Source organism: Chiloscyllium plagiosum, chromosome 17 (assembly GCF_004010195.1).
Source record: "Chiloscyllium plagiosum isolate BGI_BamShark_2017 chromosome 17, ASM401019v2, whole genome shotgun sequence".
Taxonomy (NCBI): domain Eukaryota; kingdom Metazoa; phylum Chordata; class Chondrichthyes; order Orectolobiformes; family Hemiscylliidae; genus Chiloscyllium; species Chiloscyllium plagiosum.
This window is the reverse complement of record NC_057726.1, coordinates 65611403-65629390: the sequence shown is the minus strand read 5'-3', so window position 1 is coordinate 65629390 and position 17988 is coordinate 65611403. Positions and strand designations below refer to the sequence as shown.

General features: G+C 42.2%; 1 protein-coding gene across 2 annotated transcripts in view; it reads left to right on the top strand.

Annotated features, from left to right (window-relative positions):
- The window catches only part of il34 (interleukin 34), a 70717-nt gene extending 56308 nt beyond the window's left edge, over nt 1-14409 (top strand). Inside the window, exons 5-7 of one of the 2 annotated variants that reach the window (XM_043707486.1) lie at nt 3690-3857; nt 10010-10148; nt 13244-14409. In XM_043707486.1, coding sequence (XP_043563421.1) covers nt 3690-3857; nt 10010-10148; nt 13244-13260 — 324 coding nt within the window. In that variant the 3' untranslated portion in view covers nt 13261-14409. The remainder of the gene's footprint in view (nt 1-3689; nt 3858-10009; nt 10149-13243) is intronic. The other variant, XM_043707487.1, reaches the window with a different exon arrangement.
- Nucleotides 14410-17988: the final 3579 nt, after the last annotated feature.

Sequence of the window (17988 nt, the reverse complement as noted above, 5' to 3'; positions counted from 1 at the left end):
ATGCACTGCAGTAATTCACCAAAGATCCTTAGACAGCATCTTCTTAAACCCACAACCACTTCCATTTAGAAGAACAAGGGCAGCACAAGTTCCCCACCAAGCCACTCACCATCCTGACTTAGAAATATATTGTCATTCCTTCAGTGTTAATATTACAGAGCTTCCTCTCTAAAGGCATTGTGGGTCGACATACAGCACGTGGACTGTGGTGGTTCAAGAAGACAGCTCACCAGCACCTTCTCATGTGCAACTAGGGATGGGCAAGAAATGCAGTGCAGCCAGTGATGCCCATGACTATTTAAAAAAAAAAATTGTCAATAAATTCTAGTCTCGTTAATGACGTCTATATGCTGAAAATGAATATTATCCAAGAGTGTTTGGATTGTTCATTTAGATGTCCAATTAATTTATTTGCGATTGCTATATGTTTGAATCATAATGGTCACCAGGGCCTGGGGGTAGTGACTTCATAGCTTAACACTCACCCTGTTTTGGTCTCATACTCCAGATACTTTGGTATCACTTGAAGATGCAGTCAGGGTGGGAACATCAGTGAATCTGTCCTTAGCAAACTTCGGAATTTGAATTGATTTCAGTGGCTCGTCCCATTCACAACCCTGCACACTGACTCTGCAACCTTAATTGCCCATCTCAGTTCCACCCAAATAACTTCCCTGGATGTATTTCTGGGAATATCCTCCCTCAGTACAGCTGTAATGCTATCCCTTATCAAAAATACCACTCCCCCTCCTCTCTTGCCTCCCTTTCTATCCTTCCTGTAGGATTTGTATCCTGGAACATTAAGCTGCCAGTCCTGCCCAATCCTGGCCCATGTTTCTGTAATTGCTATGATATCCCAGTCCCATATTCCTAACCATGCCCTGAGTTCATCTGCCTTCCCTGTTAGGCCCCTTGCATTGAAATAAATGCAGTTTAATTTATTAGTCCTACCTTGTCCCTGCCTGCCCTGACTGTTTGACTCACTTCTGTTCACAGCTGTACCTGTCTCAGATCAATCTCTACCTTCAATATCTCCCTTGGTTCCACCCCCTCACCTTACTAGTTTAAATCCTCCCAAGCAGTTCTAGCAAATTTCCCTGCCAGTATATTAGTCCCCTTCCAATTTAGGTGCAATCCGTCCTTCTTGTACAGGTCACTTCTACCCCAAAAGAGATTCCAATGATCCAATAATGTGAATCCTTCTCCCATACACCATCTCCTCAACCATGCATTCATCTGCTCTATCCTCCTATTCCTGCCCTCACTAGCTCGTAGCACTGGGTACTACCAGATATTACTACCCTTGAGGACCTCCTTTTTAAATTTCTGCCTAACTCTCTGTAATCTTCCTTCAGAATCTCAACCTTTTCCCTTCCAATGTCGTTGGTTCCAATGTGGACAATGACCTCCTGCTCGCCCCTCTCCCCCGTGAGAACATTCTGCACCCTCTCTGAGATATCCTTGATCCTGGCACCAGGGAAACAACACACCACTCTGCTTTTTCTCTGCTGGCCACAGAACCGTCTGTCTGTACCTCGGACTACAAAATCCCCTAACACAATTGATCTCTTGGAAGCCGACGTACCCCTCATTGCATTAGAGCCAATCTCAATACCAGAAACCTGGCTGTTCGTGCTACGTTCCCCTGAGAATCCATCACCCCCTACATTTTCCAAAACAGCATACCTGTTTAAAATGGGTATATCCACAAAAGACTCCTGCACTAGCTTACCCTTCCTGGAGTTAACCCATCTATGTGACTGTATCTGAGGGCTTCCCCCCTTCCTATAACTGCCATCCATCTCGTACTGTTGCTGTTGCAAATTCCTCATTGCTTCTATCTGTCTCTCCAAACGATCCACTCGATCTGATAAGATTCGCATCCAACAGCATTTATGGCAGATATAATCCGCAGTAACCCTTAAACTCTCTTTAAACTCCCTCATCTAATAAGAAGTACATATCACTGCAAAGGCCATTTTTGCTCCTTCACAATCTACAGACCCAGAAAATAACACTGTCTTATTCCTTTTCAAACACTGCCCCAGGTTAAATTAATAGTTATGGCTTATTTTAAGTTTAATCAAGAGACTTATCTCCAAAAACATATAATCAAGAAAGAATCCACTATACTCACTACTGTAGCCTTTCTCTTCTTTAGACTGTGGGAAGAAACCAGAGCACCCAGAGGAAACCCATGTAGACAAGGGGGAGAATGTGCAAACTCCACACAGACAGTCGCCTGAGGCTGGAATTGAACCCGGGTCCCTGGCACTGTGAGGCAGTAGTGCTAACCACTGAGCCACCGTGCTACCCCAACCACTAAACCGCTGTGCCTTCTTGGTTTTTGGATCTCTTCATCCTTGAAAATACATGAAATATGATGTTGTTTTGGGGAGGAGCATGGTTGGTTGAACCTATTGGAATTCCTCCAGTTGGGCCCTGAAATATAACACATCAGTGAAATCAAGCTATAGTAGCTTCCTCCTGGCCGTCAGAGCTGATAAACTTAGCATGTAGGCACCACCTCGAATCAGTGCCATTTAACCCTTTAAGCTGGCCACTCTGTGATTCTAAACAGTGCTTCAAATAAAGGGTTGCCCCTTTTTCTATCTTCACACTCATTCTTTTTTTTTCTACCTTGGGGACCAGTGGAAGGTTTTTCAATTTGATTACCATCTTTCTGCCTGTGACATGAGAACTCTTGTTGTTAATAAATCCTGGTGCAGGGCCTTGAACCTGGAATTGCTGGTTCAGAGGCAGGGACACCAATACTGAGCCACATTACTTCCCATTTACCCTTGATCCTTGATTTGTATTGTAGAGGCAACAAATGAGGTGTGCATGTTCATCCCATAGCTTGGAATTTTGGTTACAAAATCTTCCTCATTGGACTGAATTTTCCAGCAAGGTCGAAGGTGCTTTCCCAACTTGTAATATGAACATGAGAATTCCAGGCCTTTCTTCCCACCTGACAGTTATTTTCATGAGTAAGAATAGTTGAGCCTTGAGGACAATATTGTATAAAGCATAAAGTATAAAGTTAGGAGCTGAAAGGATTAACTGACATGATAAGATAAATTCTGCCCATCAAGATATAAAGGACTGTTCCTCGGAGGAGGTAACCAGTGTTCAATCCTGTTTGTTACCAATGCTGTGTAAGAGTGTTTTAGTAGCTGTCATGTGATCTTATTCTTAAGTTCTGCCTGTCTCAAGAGACTATCATGTATCTCAGATGTAATGTAACCACATATTAAGTACTTACTATTAAGTAATTACCATTAAGTAGTATGCAATGAACATGATCTGTTTGAATAAGATCTATCACTCTCATTGAATAAGATCTAGCCTACCTTCTGCCAAAGACATTAGGTGGGCATCCTCCCCCACATGGTATCAGTAGCCTAGATTAATTCCAACAAGGAGATTGGTGTCAGTGAGTCTACCCAAGACATCCCAGGTGTTGCAAACAGGAACCAGTATCTTTTGCTTTAACCTCCCAGAAGTGTTGGCTTATCCCAAACCCTGCATTTGATCTGTCAGACACAAAATGTCCCAAGAAACAACACAATGAAGTATGTGTATGTGTATGTGTGAGATTATTCAGAAATTAGGGTGAATAAGAAGGTCAACACTGATACTATCCATTTATCTCCAACATAATGTCTTTCTTCTTTCACCCGATACAGCAAAAAAGAAGTTTCACTGAAAAGGACCTGAAATTGTTATGGGTTTATATCAATTCTCAAGTCCTAGAGACAGTCCTTGAAGCCCTCCCAAAAAGGCACCCATCCAGAGCTTACGTGGAGGGCATCTCCACTTTGTTTACTTATTTGAGGATGGATATGGAAGAAATGGTAAGTCTCACCTAGAAAGTAAAAGAGTTTCCTCTGATAATCTGCACTATGTACTTACACAAAGGGATCAGCATCTCATATCTTCTGTCAAAATGTTTGCTTCACATCTTCCAACTTGCACCAAGTCTAGCTGACCCATTGCCCTTGTGGTCTGGCAATGTCTCAAATTTAATATGTTTATCTGTGTATTTTTCTCTTTCCATTGCCTTGCTGTAATCTTGTCCAGGCCAGCCACAACTCTCTGAAATCTCTGCAATCCTCCAATTCTGGCCTCTCACCTATTCCCAAGTTTAATCACTGCACATTTGGCAGCCATGCCTGAAGATACCCAGGCTGTACACTCTGAGGCTTTCTCTGTAAACTACATCCCTCTCCACCTCCTGTCTCCTTTAAGATGCCTCTTAATCTTGCTTTGATCATCTGACCTAAAATCTCGAAAAGTTGCACAGTGTCCTAGGAATTTTGAGAATGCACCAGTGAAGCATCATGACATGATTTAATATATTAAGGGCTCTAAGTGAGTGCAAGTTGCTGTAAAATGCAGATTAGAAATCAAATGAAAAGAAGGTGAATGCTACCATAATTCCATAGACTGAAAGTCACTTTACCTCCGGTAAGGGACAAATTTGAGGGAATGTGACCTACGTGGTGACCTCAGCTATGCAGGAATTAAACTTGCATTGATGGTGTCACTCATCACTGCAAACAAACCATCCAGTCAGTTGAGCTAACTGGCAATAAGGAAATCAAGGTTTAAGCGATAAAGGCAAGAGAGTTGTGTTGAGGATTATTAGATCGGCCATAATCTCAAAGAATGGCAGGACAGACTTGAAAGGCCAAATGGCCTACTTCCGCAGGAGAAAGCGAGGACTGCAGATACTGGAGCTCAGAGTCAAGAGTGTAGTGCTGGAAAAGCACAGTAGGTCAGGCAGCATCCGAGGAGCAGAAGAATCAATGTTTCAGGCATTAACCCCTCATCATTCACTCCTGATGAAGGCCTTATGCCCAAAATGTCAATTATCCCGCTTCTTGGATGCTCCCTGACCTGCTGTGCTTTTCCAGCACTCCCCTCTCTGCCTACTTCTACATCCATATTTAAATGGGCTCTTGAGAATGGCAGGATATTTCATGGGAGGGTGTTTTAATTGGAAAATCTATAAGGTGGTGTGTGAGTTAATGGAAATCTTGGAGGTCACGAGGGGATAATATTAAGAAAGGAAATTCATGCATGTGTGAAAACTCTCAACAAGGTTGAATATGGTAGATTAAACTTAACAGAATGGTAACTTGAAGTTGAAGCTCTTCTTCAGGGCTAGGATGGAAGAAAAAGAACACCAATTTATACAGCATATTAAAATGATGAGTATTTAGGCCATGGGTTGGCATGGGGCTGCTGCAAGAACAGTCAATCTTAGCTCTCAGACTAGGCAGGCAGGGATTGGCACTGTTAGCAACCCCTTTATTCCCCAAATATTAAGGCACAATGTATACATGACTTCCTTTTGTCTATATAAAACAAACTCTTATTGTTCATGAATGTAGCTTTATGTGTAAAGACTGAAATTGTATATTTATACATTATACATAAATATCGATATCTCTGTCAATGCAGACATTGTCCAATACACCTTGTCACAAAAAAATACTGCTCCAAATCTGTTGCCTTTCAGATTTGGGCACCCATTTTATATCAGTGGATGCATGACTGAAGACTATACTGATGGAAATTTCTGGCGTGAGCAATTAATTTTCAGAATATAGATGTTGCGAGTGAGCCCTTTATTGTCCATTCCTAATTGCCCTTGAGAAGATAGTGGTGACCATTTTCTTGAATTGTTGCAGTTTTGGTACACCTTTGGGGTTTTGAAGGAGTTGAATTCCAGGATTTTGACTTGGTCATGATAAAGCTCCAAGTCAAGATGATGCATGACTGGCAATTGTTGATCCCTTGTTGTTTTTGATGGTCGGCATTGTCAGTTTTGTACATGCCACACAAGAAGCCTTAGCATGTTAATATACTGTGTTTCATAGGCCACTCACACTGCAACCACGGTATGCTGATGATGAAGGGAGTGGATGTTTAAGCTAATGGGTGGGGTGGCAACATCATAAGCCAGCAATAGGGATGTTGCTTAGGATTGCACAATGTTCAGAACTATTGGCAATAACTTAGATATTGAAGCAATCCATATCCATATGCAGCAAGACGTGGACAACACCTAGGTTTGGGTGGAAAATTGCTAAGGAATACTTGTGCCATCCAATGCCATGCAATGAACATGTTGAACAGTACAGAACCTAACCATCAACTGTTGACATTTAGTAGGGCGGCACAGTGGTTAGCACTGCTGCCTCACAGCGCTAGAGACCCGGGTTCAATTCCCACCTCGGGCAACTGTCTGTGTGGAGTTTGCACATTTTCCCCGTGTCTGCGTGGGTTTGCTCCGGTTTCCTCCCACAGTCCAAAGATGTGCAGGTTAGGTGAATTGGCCATGCTTAATTGCCCATAGTGTTAGGTGTAGGGGAATGAATCTGGGTGGATTGCTCTTTGGAGGGTTGGTGTGGACTTGTTGGGCCGAAGGGCCTGTTTCCACACTGTAAGTAATCTAATCTAGTGTTACTATTGCTGAAGTTCCCCACTATTAACATCATGGGAGGTTACCATTGACCAGAAATTACATTAATCAGCCACATAAATACTGTGGTAAGGAGGGCAGGTCTGGGAATTCTGCAGCAAGTAACTTACTTTCTAGCTCCCCAGTGCCCGTTCATCATCATCTACAAGACACAAGGTTAGGAGGGCAATGGAATATGTCGCACTTGTCTGGACGGGTGCAGCTCCAAAAACACTCAAAAAGCTTGACACCATCCAGGACAAAGCAATCTGATTGATATTCCAACCATCACTTTCAACATCCACTACTGACACACAGTGGCAACAGTGTGTACCAACTACGGTTCTGTTCTCATAGCTGTTTGCAAGTCAAATTGTACACAAGTCAGAACACAATGAAAAGGAGCTGCTCGTAAGTATAAGGAATGCTCATATGATGGGTCTTTAAAACCACAACTATGAGATTGCATTCATAACTACAAGCATTCGTAAGTTGGACATTTAGGGATCCCCTTCACTGCACCAACTCACCAATGCACCTTCAATAGCACTTTCCAAATCTGCAATCTGAACCATCCAGAAGGAGAAAGGCAAAGATGTTTCAGAACACTACTACCTGCAAGTTCACCTCCAAGTCATGCATTATCCTGACTTTAAATATATTGCCTTTCTTCACTACAACTGGATTATAATCCAGGAACTCCCTTCCTAACAGCACTGTGGGTGCCCATGAAACTCAAAGATTGTAGCGGTTCAAGAAGGTGGCTCACCAATGGTTTGTCTTGTGTTTTAAGCCAGTACTGGTGTGAGACTGACTATATCTGAAAATAAACTGACTCTAAGGCTGTTTTCTCCTTACCTGTTAATAAGACCTTTCAATCCCTTATGCATTGTAATGCTGCTTTAATTACATCTGTACGTGGTAAGTTGTCAAATACAGCTCTTTAGTGTCTAAGGCCTCTGACTTCACATACTCATTCTAGACTGATGTCATTTCTGATGTTTGAGTCATGTCATCAGTTACGTCATCATAATTTACATAAATCTAATTTCTACCACAATAAGCATCTTCCCAAGGGCAGTTATGGATGAGTTACAAATACAGGCCTTACCAGCACTATCTACATTTGATGATTAAAAAAGAAGTATTTAAAAATCCATGATAGTCTCAAGAATCTTGAGCACCAGAGAAAATGGAGAGCATTCCAACAATTTCCTGGCTTGAAGGTGGGAGAATGGTTTGAGAAGTGTGAGGGTGATCCATTCATCATAGGCCACAGTGTGTTTTAGTAGTCACTGCATTTACATGACCAAGTCACGTTAAGGTCCTGGTCCATAAGGCAACAAGATCATAAGACATAAGAGCAGACTTAGGCAATTCGGCCCATCTCTGCTCTGTCATTCGATCATAGTTGATATACTTCACAAACCATTTTCCTGCCTTCTTCCTTGATCTCCTCTACTAATCAAAAACCTGCCTATCTCTGACTTAAATATGTTCAATGACTTGGCCTTCAAAGCCCTCTGTGGCAATGACTTCCACAGATTAACCATCCTCTGGCTGAAGAAATTCCTTCTCATCTAAGTTCTAAAGGGTCATCCTTTCACTCTGAGGCTGTGCTCTCGGGTCCTAGTCTTTCCTACTATTGGAAACTTCTTCTCCATACTCACTCTATCCAGGCTTCTCAGTGTTCTGGAAATTTCAATGAGATTTCCCCCCCCATATCTTTCTAAACTCCATCAAGTACAGACCCAGAGTCCTCAACAACTCTTTATATGTCAAGCTCTTCAACCTAGAATCATTCTTATAAACTTCCCCTGGGCCCCCTCCAATGCCAACACATTTTTTCTGCGATACAGGGCCCAAAACTGCTCTCAATATCCCAAATGCAGTCTGAAGAGTGCCTTACCCAACCTCAACAGTACATTTCTGCACTTGTATTCTAGCCCATTTGAAACGAAAACTAACATTGCATTTGTCTTCCTATTTGCCAGCTGAACCTGCATGTTAACCTTAAGAGAATTCTGAACCAGGACTCCCAAGTCCATTTCTGCTTCACCTTTCCAAAGGCTTTTCCTGTTTAGAAAATAGTCCACCCCTCTATCCTTCTTACCAAAGTACATAACCTCACATGTTTCCGTGTTGTATTCCACCTACAACTTCTTTACCCACTCACCTAGCCTGTCCAGAGCCTTTTGCCACTTCCTCATTACTACCTCTCCTCCACCTATCTTTGTGTCATCTGATAACTTAACAGTGCCCACAATGCCTTCATCCAGATCGTTAATCAACAAAGTGACTAGTTGTGATCCCGTCACAGATTCCTGTCAAACTCCAAAAGTCACTAGCTGCCATCCTGAAAAAGTCTCCTTTATTCACACTCTTTGCCAGCACTTTGCCCCGAACACCATGGGCTCTTATTTAGCAACCTCTTGCATGGCACTTTGTCAAAGGCTTTCTGGAAGTCAAAATAAGTCACGAGCATTGGCTCGCTTTTGTTTAACTTGCTTGTTATCTCCTCAAAGAATTCTAATAGATTTCTCAGACATGGCCTCCCCTTGACAAAACCCGAGTCAGCATTATTTTACCATGCCCTTCCAAGTACTTACAATCACATCCACAATAATGGATTTTCAACGTTATCAACAACAAAGGTCAAACTATCTGGCCTACAATTTCCTGTCTTCTGTCTCTCTCTCTCTCCCTTCTTAAATAGGAATTATACATTAGCCATTTTCCAGTCTTCCACAACCCTCCCTGACTACAGTAATTCCTGAAAGATCACCATCAATGCCTCCACAATCTCCTCAGCTATCTCCTTCAGAAATCTGAGGTGTAGTCTATCTGGTCTGGGTGATTTAATCACCTTCAGACCTATCGGTTTCCCTAGCACTTTCTCCTCCATCAAGGCCACTACACTCACCTCTGCCCTTTGACGCTCTCAAAGTTCTGGTATGCTTCTGGTGTCTTCCACTGTGAGGAATTCCAGAATGTTGATGGTGTGTGACTCTGCAAAGATAAGAGAACTGGGTGTTTACATTAATATTGTCCAATACATTAGCCACAAGCTACATCTGGAGTCCAGATGTAGATAATTACATTTCTGGTTAGTAAATAAAAGTTAATAATAAACTGCAACATTGAGCTTGAGAACTTAATGCTAACACACACATGGTGTTTGCATATAAATTTTAATCTTACTTTGTAAGTTTGCTGGTAAGTTAATTACCACTAAGGCTGGACTGTCAATCTAGTCCCACTACTCCGTGGGTCACATCATTAGGGCCTGATGTTAGGGAGTTGCTGCTGGTGCCAGTGTGAAATCCAATTGCACATTGAAAGAGGTGCTAATTTGTCTGAAATCTGATTGTTATGTGTCATCACCTGGTAAAAGTGATGAAGAGTAAATTTGATTGGAAAACCAACGAGAGAGAAAAAAACAAAATTAAAACACTGCTTAAATGTGGTTTAAATATTGTTCAATTTCACTGCTGCTGTTTGGTGAATCTTTCCTTGTCTTTTCTATTGAATGTTGAGATTGATGATATTGAAGATGAGCGAGTGGAGGAAATACTATACCGTATAAGTGACATGGATGAGCAAAGTAAGAACAAGTCCATTAGGCCCAAGGCTTTATTTGATAACTGTTATCGGGTCATGAAGCAACTCTTCCACTGTAAGTAGTGACGGAATTATCCTCAATCCAACATTTTAACTTGTGAAAATTATTGTTCAAAAGACTGAAAATGGAGACCAAGTGTTTAAAATTGAAAACCCACACAGGTTGTTGTTTAACCACACTTGGAATTCAGTATCCAGTTCTGGTCTTCCTGCTAATAAACTGACACTGAAAAAGAATTCTCAAGGATGAAAGCAGAACTGAGAGATAATACCTACCAGAAAGGTTGAACAGGCTGGTGCTCCCTTCTCAATAAATGAAAAAGCTAAGAGGCTGCTTGATAGAGGTCTTTATTATTAGAAGGGGTTTAATAGAATAAACATGGAGAAGATGCTTTCATATGTGGGGTGGACCAAAACTAAGAGGGTCAAAAATATATGGTAGTTGCCAATAAATTCAATAGAGAATTCAGGATAATCTGCTTTACCCAGAAAGTATTGAATGTGGAACTTGCCAACTCATTGAATAGTTGTGTCAAATTTCATAAACACCTTTTTAAGCTAGCTAAGTGCACAAGAGAGTGAAGAATAGGATATGCAAATCAGATCAGGTGAACTACAGAGCAGGTTCAGGGATTAGTAGGAGATGTCTGGTTTGCAAAATACACATAAGCATGGAGTCTTTTGGGTCAAAATGCCTGTTTCTGGCTGTAAGTTCCATGTAATAGCGGGGGAGTAAGGGACTTTAATAAGATAACTCCATGTTAGATTAATTTCTGGCAATAGGATCATGCACGAGGACATGGTCCTTGGAGCATTTTTTGTGACATTTCAGAATTACAGAATTGTTACGGTGCAGAAGGAAGCATTTGAACCATGATGCGTACCAGCAGACTTGCAAAGACGATAGATTAGATTAGATTCCCTACAGTGTGGAAACAGGCCCTTCGGCCCAACCAGTCCACACCGACCCTCTGAAGAGTAACCCACCAAGACGCATTTCCCACTGACTGATGCACCTAACACTATGAGCAATTTAGCATGGCCAATTCACCTGACCTGCACATGTTTAGATGTGTAGCAAACTTCCAAAGCCAAGTACTCAGAAACTCGAAGTGTGGGAGTGGGGTGCATCCTGTGGTATTGTGCACCTTGGGAAATCCAAGTCATGAACGACTGGAAGATATGAAGGTGCTCAACTGTGGGGAGCTTCGTGGTCAAACCTATTCCTTCCTTATTGAAATAGATCCATACAAATTCACACTCTCTCAGGAACTGGAATTTTTTTTACATTTTAATACAATAAATCCTGTTGGGTCCATTAATCCATTGCCCAAATTCCCAGTAGACTGGAGATGCTACTGATGTGCCTGAAGTCCATATAAGTCATGATCAGCAGATGATATTCCATAAGAAATAAACATAGAAATTGCTGGGAAAATTCAGTTCTGAAGAAGAGTGACTGGACCTTAAACATTAACTCTGCTTTCTCTCCATAGATGCTGCAAGAGTTTCCCAGCAATTTCTGTTTTTGTTTCTGATTTCCAACATTTGCAGTTGTTTGGAATTTTATTTATATTCCATAAGAAGCAGGTGTGGGAATGTTAGCTAGTTTTTCATTCACCCTCCACCAACCTCAATGCAAATCCAGGATATTGACACCAAACTGGGAACAGAAACCTGAAGTCAAATACATTGTTAAAAAGCACAATTGCATTTATAAAGCAATTTTTATGATCTCAGGATAACCACCTTTCTTTACCCTTCAAATATAGTCTCCATTTTTATGAAGGAACCAAACCAGCCAACTGTGCACAGCAAGCGCCCACAAACAGCCTTATGATAAACACCTGATCATTTCAAAGAATAGAATCCCAATAGCGTGGAAACAGGCCACTTGGCCCAACAAGTCCACACCAGCCCTCTAAAGAGTATCCCAGCCAGACACATTCCCCTACCCTATTACTCTACATTTCCAATAACTAATGCACCTTGCCTGTACATCCCTGAACACAATGGGCAATTTAGCTAGCCAATTCACCTAACCTACACATCTTTGGACTGTGGGAGGAAACTGGAGCACCCAGAGGAAACCCACGCAGCAATGTTGGGTGAGGGAATAATAATAACCAGGACACCAGTATTACTTGCCTTATCTTCTTCAAAATAGTACCATGAGATCGTTTACATTCTTTGAGAGGTCAGGCATTCTCATCTGAAAGTTGACATCCACTCACAGTGCAGCACTTCCTCAGTACTCCACTGGTATATCAGCCCAGTTGCAGTGTTTGAGTGTCTGGAGTGGTGCTCTGAGGTGGAAGCACTACCAAATAAACCACTGCTGGCAATGAATCAACAAAGAGACGGTGCAGCTTGCAGCTTGTGTGTAACAAAACTACACTTTTCACAAGGTTATGCTATCCTTGGCTTCTTTTTCAGAGCGGTTGTAAAAGACACAGCCTCCGAAAAGTCTGGAGGTGAAGTGTTTTTGGGCCAAGTTGATAGTAGCTAACAGAGACTGCCTCAGGCAGAAGGCTTTCAAGTTAAAAAAAACTTGTACAGCGAAAGGATTTGGCCAGATCTACCAGCTCAGCTTTTCTCTGGTTTGGATGTTTTTAGCAATAGTGCTAAAAAAAAGGCTGCTGGACCCAAAGAAGCAGGTTCAGGCTGGTACTCTCTCTCTCTCTGACTTCTATCCTGTAAGAACTTATATTTGATTTTTCCTTTTGTGCCAAGGGGTGTTTATGGGGATTGTTGCAAGAATTTGGAACAGCACCATTAAGTTGGGATGATCTGTTGGGTTTTCAGAGAGGTTAAGCTATTCAGTCTTCTGTTTTCTGTTTGTGTTTCATTCAGTAATCTTTTGAACAAAACAGAATTTATTTATAATCAAGTGATTTGACCAGCTGATCTCTCCTGGAATAGTCACATTACACCTGCTTAAAAGAACTAGCAAAGTTAAGGCCTGAGCTACCTTCTTGAAATGTTTTGAGGGGTCTGGCCTTGTTCATAAAATGTGGATTCGAGGGTTTTTCTGTTTAGTAGATTTTGTTGACATTTTGAAAGCACTGGGACCTTGATACTGTCTGTGATTTGAATTGAATTCTTGCTGCTTGCTGATCAGGTTGTCTTTGCTGTGGTCCATTGTTACAGGTAACTGGAGAACTTGATCACCGGTGTACTCATGGTGAATGGTTTCATCATCATCGCCTGTCGCTAACAACAATACCCACTTCTCCACGTGCATGCACCTCCCTCCTTGTGACTGGAAGCATCTGGAACAGTATCACCCATTCTCATCCAGCTCCTCTGCGTTGAGATGTAGAATGCACTTGCCACTGGCTGGAGGATTAGAATGGACCTCATTGAAGCATACCTGCAGACAAAGGCCACCGGCTTGCTATTTATTCACTTCTCTCTGACATGACTGTGCGTGTTGTAATTGACTTCAGTGAAGCCTTTTCTCCTGTTTTGCCCCCACCCCATTCTGTTTACTCCCATTCCTGCACCCATTTACTGGCTTTCCATTTGACTGAGAGTTCAATCTGGGTAGTGTCCATGCTAATGTCTTTCCATAACCCAGGAACATTGAGCTGGAAATCTTCAACTCTCAACTCTGCACCATAACCATCCCCCTGGGCGCACCCCCCCCCCCCCCCCCCCCCCCCACACCATACCCAAACCCAACCAAATATCCATTATTAACTAGAACAAAAAAAAATCTGGCTGCATATTGTGGCTGAAATCTTTACAGTGCACAATGCAAGGAAGAAAGCAATGAGGATGTGAAATGCATCTGTCTCCAAGAGGGGATAATGTTGAAAATTTGGATCAGACAAGTGCAAGACAACCATATATGTGCTAGAAGCAGCTCTTATTTAAAAAGGACCCTCCTGCCCAATCATTTATTGGGAGAGAAGCTACAACATGGAGGAAACAGTCAATCACTTGAAGTAACTATCTCTAAGGAATAGGTACAAAAACAAATCAGACAATGCATTGAAGTTATTTTTATTATTCATTCTTCAGCACTGATCTCTATTATGCCTCCACCCCTCCCAACTGCCTCCAACAAGTTTAAACACATAACCAGGAAATTCCATGGAAATAGTTTAATCTTATGGTGATAAGGATATCAAATTTGTATCACTCCTCTCTCATTACCACTTCTACCATAAAGGTTTTGCCTTGGGCATCAGAGACCAGGAAATAATGTGTGCATGTTTAACTGACGTAAAAAGATTTCATTAATTATTCTTCTTCCTACTTGTATAGGGTGATCAGGCAAAACACTCAATAATAAATGTTTGAATACTTTTGGTCTATTCCATTCTCTATTAAACTTTGTAGCTGTAACTTCAATCTGAGGTGCAGAACAAGAGGAAAAATTATGACTAGATACTACCTCAAGGAAACACTTGTCCATGCAGTACCGAGTTAGACACACTCTAATAGCATACTCTGCTGACTCCTGTGAAATGGCTGGATGGACGTTTACGCATAGGGTCTATCAATGAACCTGTCCCATAGGATGACTGGATGGTCACTAGCGCTGAGGTTTACTGGAGATAACTAGCCGTAGGGTTACCTATGACCATACGAAATAGAAGCAAGTGTGTAGGTCATTTGGCCCCTTGAGCCTGCATTACCAGTCAGTAAGAATATGGTTGATCCAATTGTAGCTTTAACTCCTCTTTCCTGCCTGGCCCCATAAACTTTGTCTATCTAACTTAATTACAGATTAAGTTTGTAACTTAATCTTGAATATATTCAATGGGATAGCCCATACTGCTCACTCCAAACGGACCCAACCACCAAAGATATATTCCCTCCCCACCCCTATCAGTGTTCCAGACAGACCATTCCATCCGTGACTCCCTCGTCAGATCCACACACCCCTCCCCACCAGTACACACCCCACTCCTGCACCTTTCCCTGCCACTGCAGGAAGTGCAAAATCTGCGCCCACTCCAGACACCTCACCTCCGTCTGAAGCCCCAATGGATCCTTCCATCTTCATCATAAATTTACCTGTAACTCTACCAATGTCCTCTACTGTATCGTTGTACCCGATGTGGTCTCCTCTACATTGGGGAGACAGGACACCTTCTTGTGGATCGTTTCAGAGAACATCTCTGGGACACCCGCACCTACCAATCCCACTGCCCCATAGCTGAACACTTCAAATCCCCTCCCACTCCGTCAAGGACAAGCAGGACCTGGGCCACCTCCACTGCCAAACTGTTATCACCCGACGCCTGAAGGAAGAATGCCTCATATTGGGCCTTGAGACCCTGCAACTACACAGGATAAATGTGGATTTCAACAGCTTCCGCATTTCCCCTCCCCCACTTTATCCCAGTCCCAAGCCTCCAACTCGGCACCAGTCTTCTGACCTGTCCACCAGTCTCCCCTCTGACCTATCACCTTCTCCCTCACCTTCATCCACCTATCACTTTCTCAGCTACATTCCCCTCCCAACCCCCCAACCTCACCTCCCTCCCATTTATTTTGCAGCCCCCGGCCCACAAGCCTCATTTCTGATGAAGGGCTAGTGCCTGAAACGTCAATTCTCCTGCTCCTCGGATGCTGCCTGATCTGCTGTGCTTTCCCAGCAACACGCTCTTGACTCTGATCTCCAACATCTGCAGTCCTTATGTTCTCCTGCTCACTGGGGTAAAAACTTTCAAAGACTAAAGACTCTTTCTGAGAGAAGAAATTCCTTGTCATCTTGTCTTAAGTGGGAGACACTTACTTTGAAACAGTCCCCTCTTAGTTCTGATTCCCCAAGAGGGGAAACAAGCTTGCAGCATCTACCCTGTCAATACCTCTCAGAATCTAATATATCCATTAGGAAATCCTCTCATTCTCCTAGACTCCAACCTGATCAAACTTTTCTTTTAAAAAAACCTTCATCCCACGAATCAACCCAATAAACCTTCTCTGAACTGCTTCCAATCAGTGCAAGTATATCAACTTGCACTCCAGGTGTGGCCTCCCCAAAGCACAGTATAATTGCAGCATGAATTCCTTGCTTTTATATGCCACCTACCAGTGAATAGAGGTCAACATTCCATTTGTCTTCCATCATCTTCCTGAATGGACATGTTAACATTTTGAGATTCATTTATTAGGACACCCAAATCCCTCTGAACTGCAGTATTCTGCAATGTCTCCAGTTAAATAGTATTTTGCTTTTCTAATTTTTCTGCCAATCTGGTCGACCTCATATTTTTCAAGTTATGCACACACAAGTAAAGCAGCAGGAAATCACTTTATATGCTTGTTCTCTGGTCAAATATGGTCAGTGCAAACAATTCTTATAAGACAACAGAGTGACTGTAGTTAGCATAATTTGTGCAACATCTCCCTCAGTACAGTCCATGAACTGGAAGTTCAACCCCAAGCTAATTCACTGTTGCTAGATTGCAAAATTTGGCAGATCATGGTCACCTACACCACACGATGTGGCATTTAGACAATAATGACAATTCTCCACCTGCCAAATTTGTCAACATAGGTCTGAGAAATGCCAGCCCTCAGTCCCCTGCTTCAACAGTCATTCATTGAGGATCATATTTGAGTTGACATTGTGGTTGAGGAGAGAAGTTGAGGGTGAATTTTTCAGCAGAGAATTTTTGGAATGTAGAATATTTCACAACAGTGTGTGGTGATGCAGATAATTTTAAATTTTTAAAGATAAAATTGCATAAATAACTGAAGCATTGGAAGATAAAGGGTTAAGGGGAGAGAAATGGGCCAGCAGAGTGCTCTAGCAAACAGCTAGCCCACTGGCATGAGCCAAAGAACCTCCTCCCATACTGCATGGAGTTTCTGTACAGAAGGAACTGTTGAAGTGAAGGCATCAAATGGTGCCATTGATAAAAATTGTTTTCCAGAAACTCAGGGAGTGAATCCAGAATTATAAATGCTAGCGATTTTATTCAGCACTGTTAGTTGAGGTGACTTCAGTCTATCTCTGCCCCACCCCCACACACTGCCACCTCACAAAGCCCAGGATACAAAGACTGCAGACTAGTCATTCAAAAGACAAATAACCACCGACATAATCGTTCTTTAATTGTCGGTGCAGCATCTTCCAATTTTCAAAGTTATTGAAACCAAATGGGTTGATTTTGCATGATGAATCCCTGATGTGCAGATTAACTCGATTAATGTCTCCCAGCAGAAACTCCACATTTTTAACACAATCGTTTTAACATGCGGTCTGAATAACGAACCCTGCTCTTTAACCCTTATGGTGGTTGAAACATTCGCTCCCTCAGTTGCTGAAGTGGAGGGTTCAGGTTCGGACACATCTAACTCAGCAACAAAAGTAATAGTTTGTAATGTTGCTAAACACTGAAAAGTGGAATCACCCAAACACTAGTACAAACCATAGACAGAAACACAAAGATCTGTAGTTAAAAGCTTGTTTAAAGAGAGATGCTTTAAGAAGTGACTGAACAGAAGAAAGGGAAGCAGTGAGGGGATTCAGAAGTTTAGGAGTGAGAAAACATGGGCACCATGGGGAATCACAAGCTGCAAGAGTTCGATGTAAACTGGTATCTCGTACAGTTGTAGTACTGGTGGAGGCTACAGAGTAAAGAACGATTGATGCTACGAGGGATTGAATGTAATGAGAGGAGTTTTAAAAATGCTGGTTAGTGAGCTGGAACCATGGAAAATCCACTCTTCAAGTACAAACTAAAATAATAAGTATTGGTTGTAAATGGGCCATGCGCATACTCAATATCAATTATGCCATGGAGACTTGGAGGACATTAGAAGCAGGAACATGAACTGACTCTTCACAGGTTCAATTCCTGCATCGGCTGAAATCACCAGGGAGGCCCTGTCTTTTCTACCTTGCCCTTGCCTGAAGTGTGGTGAACCAC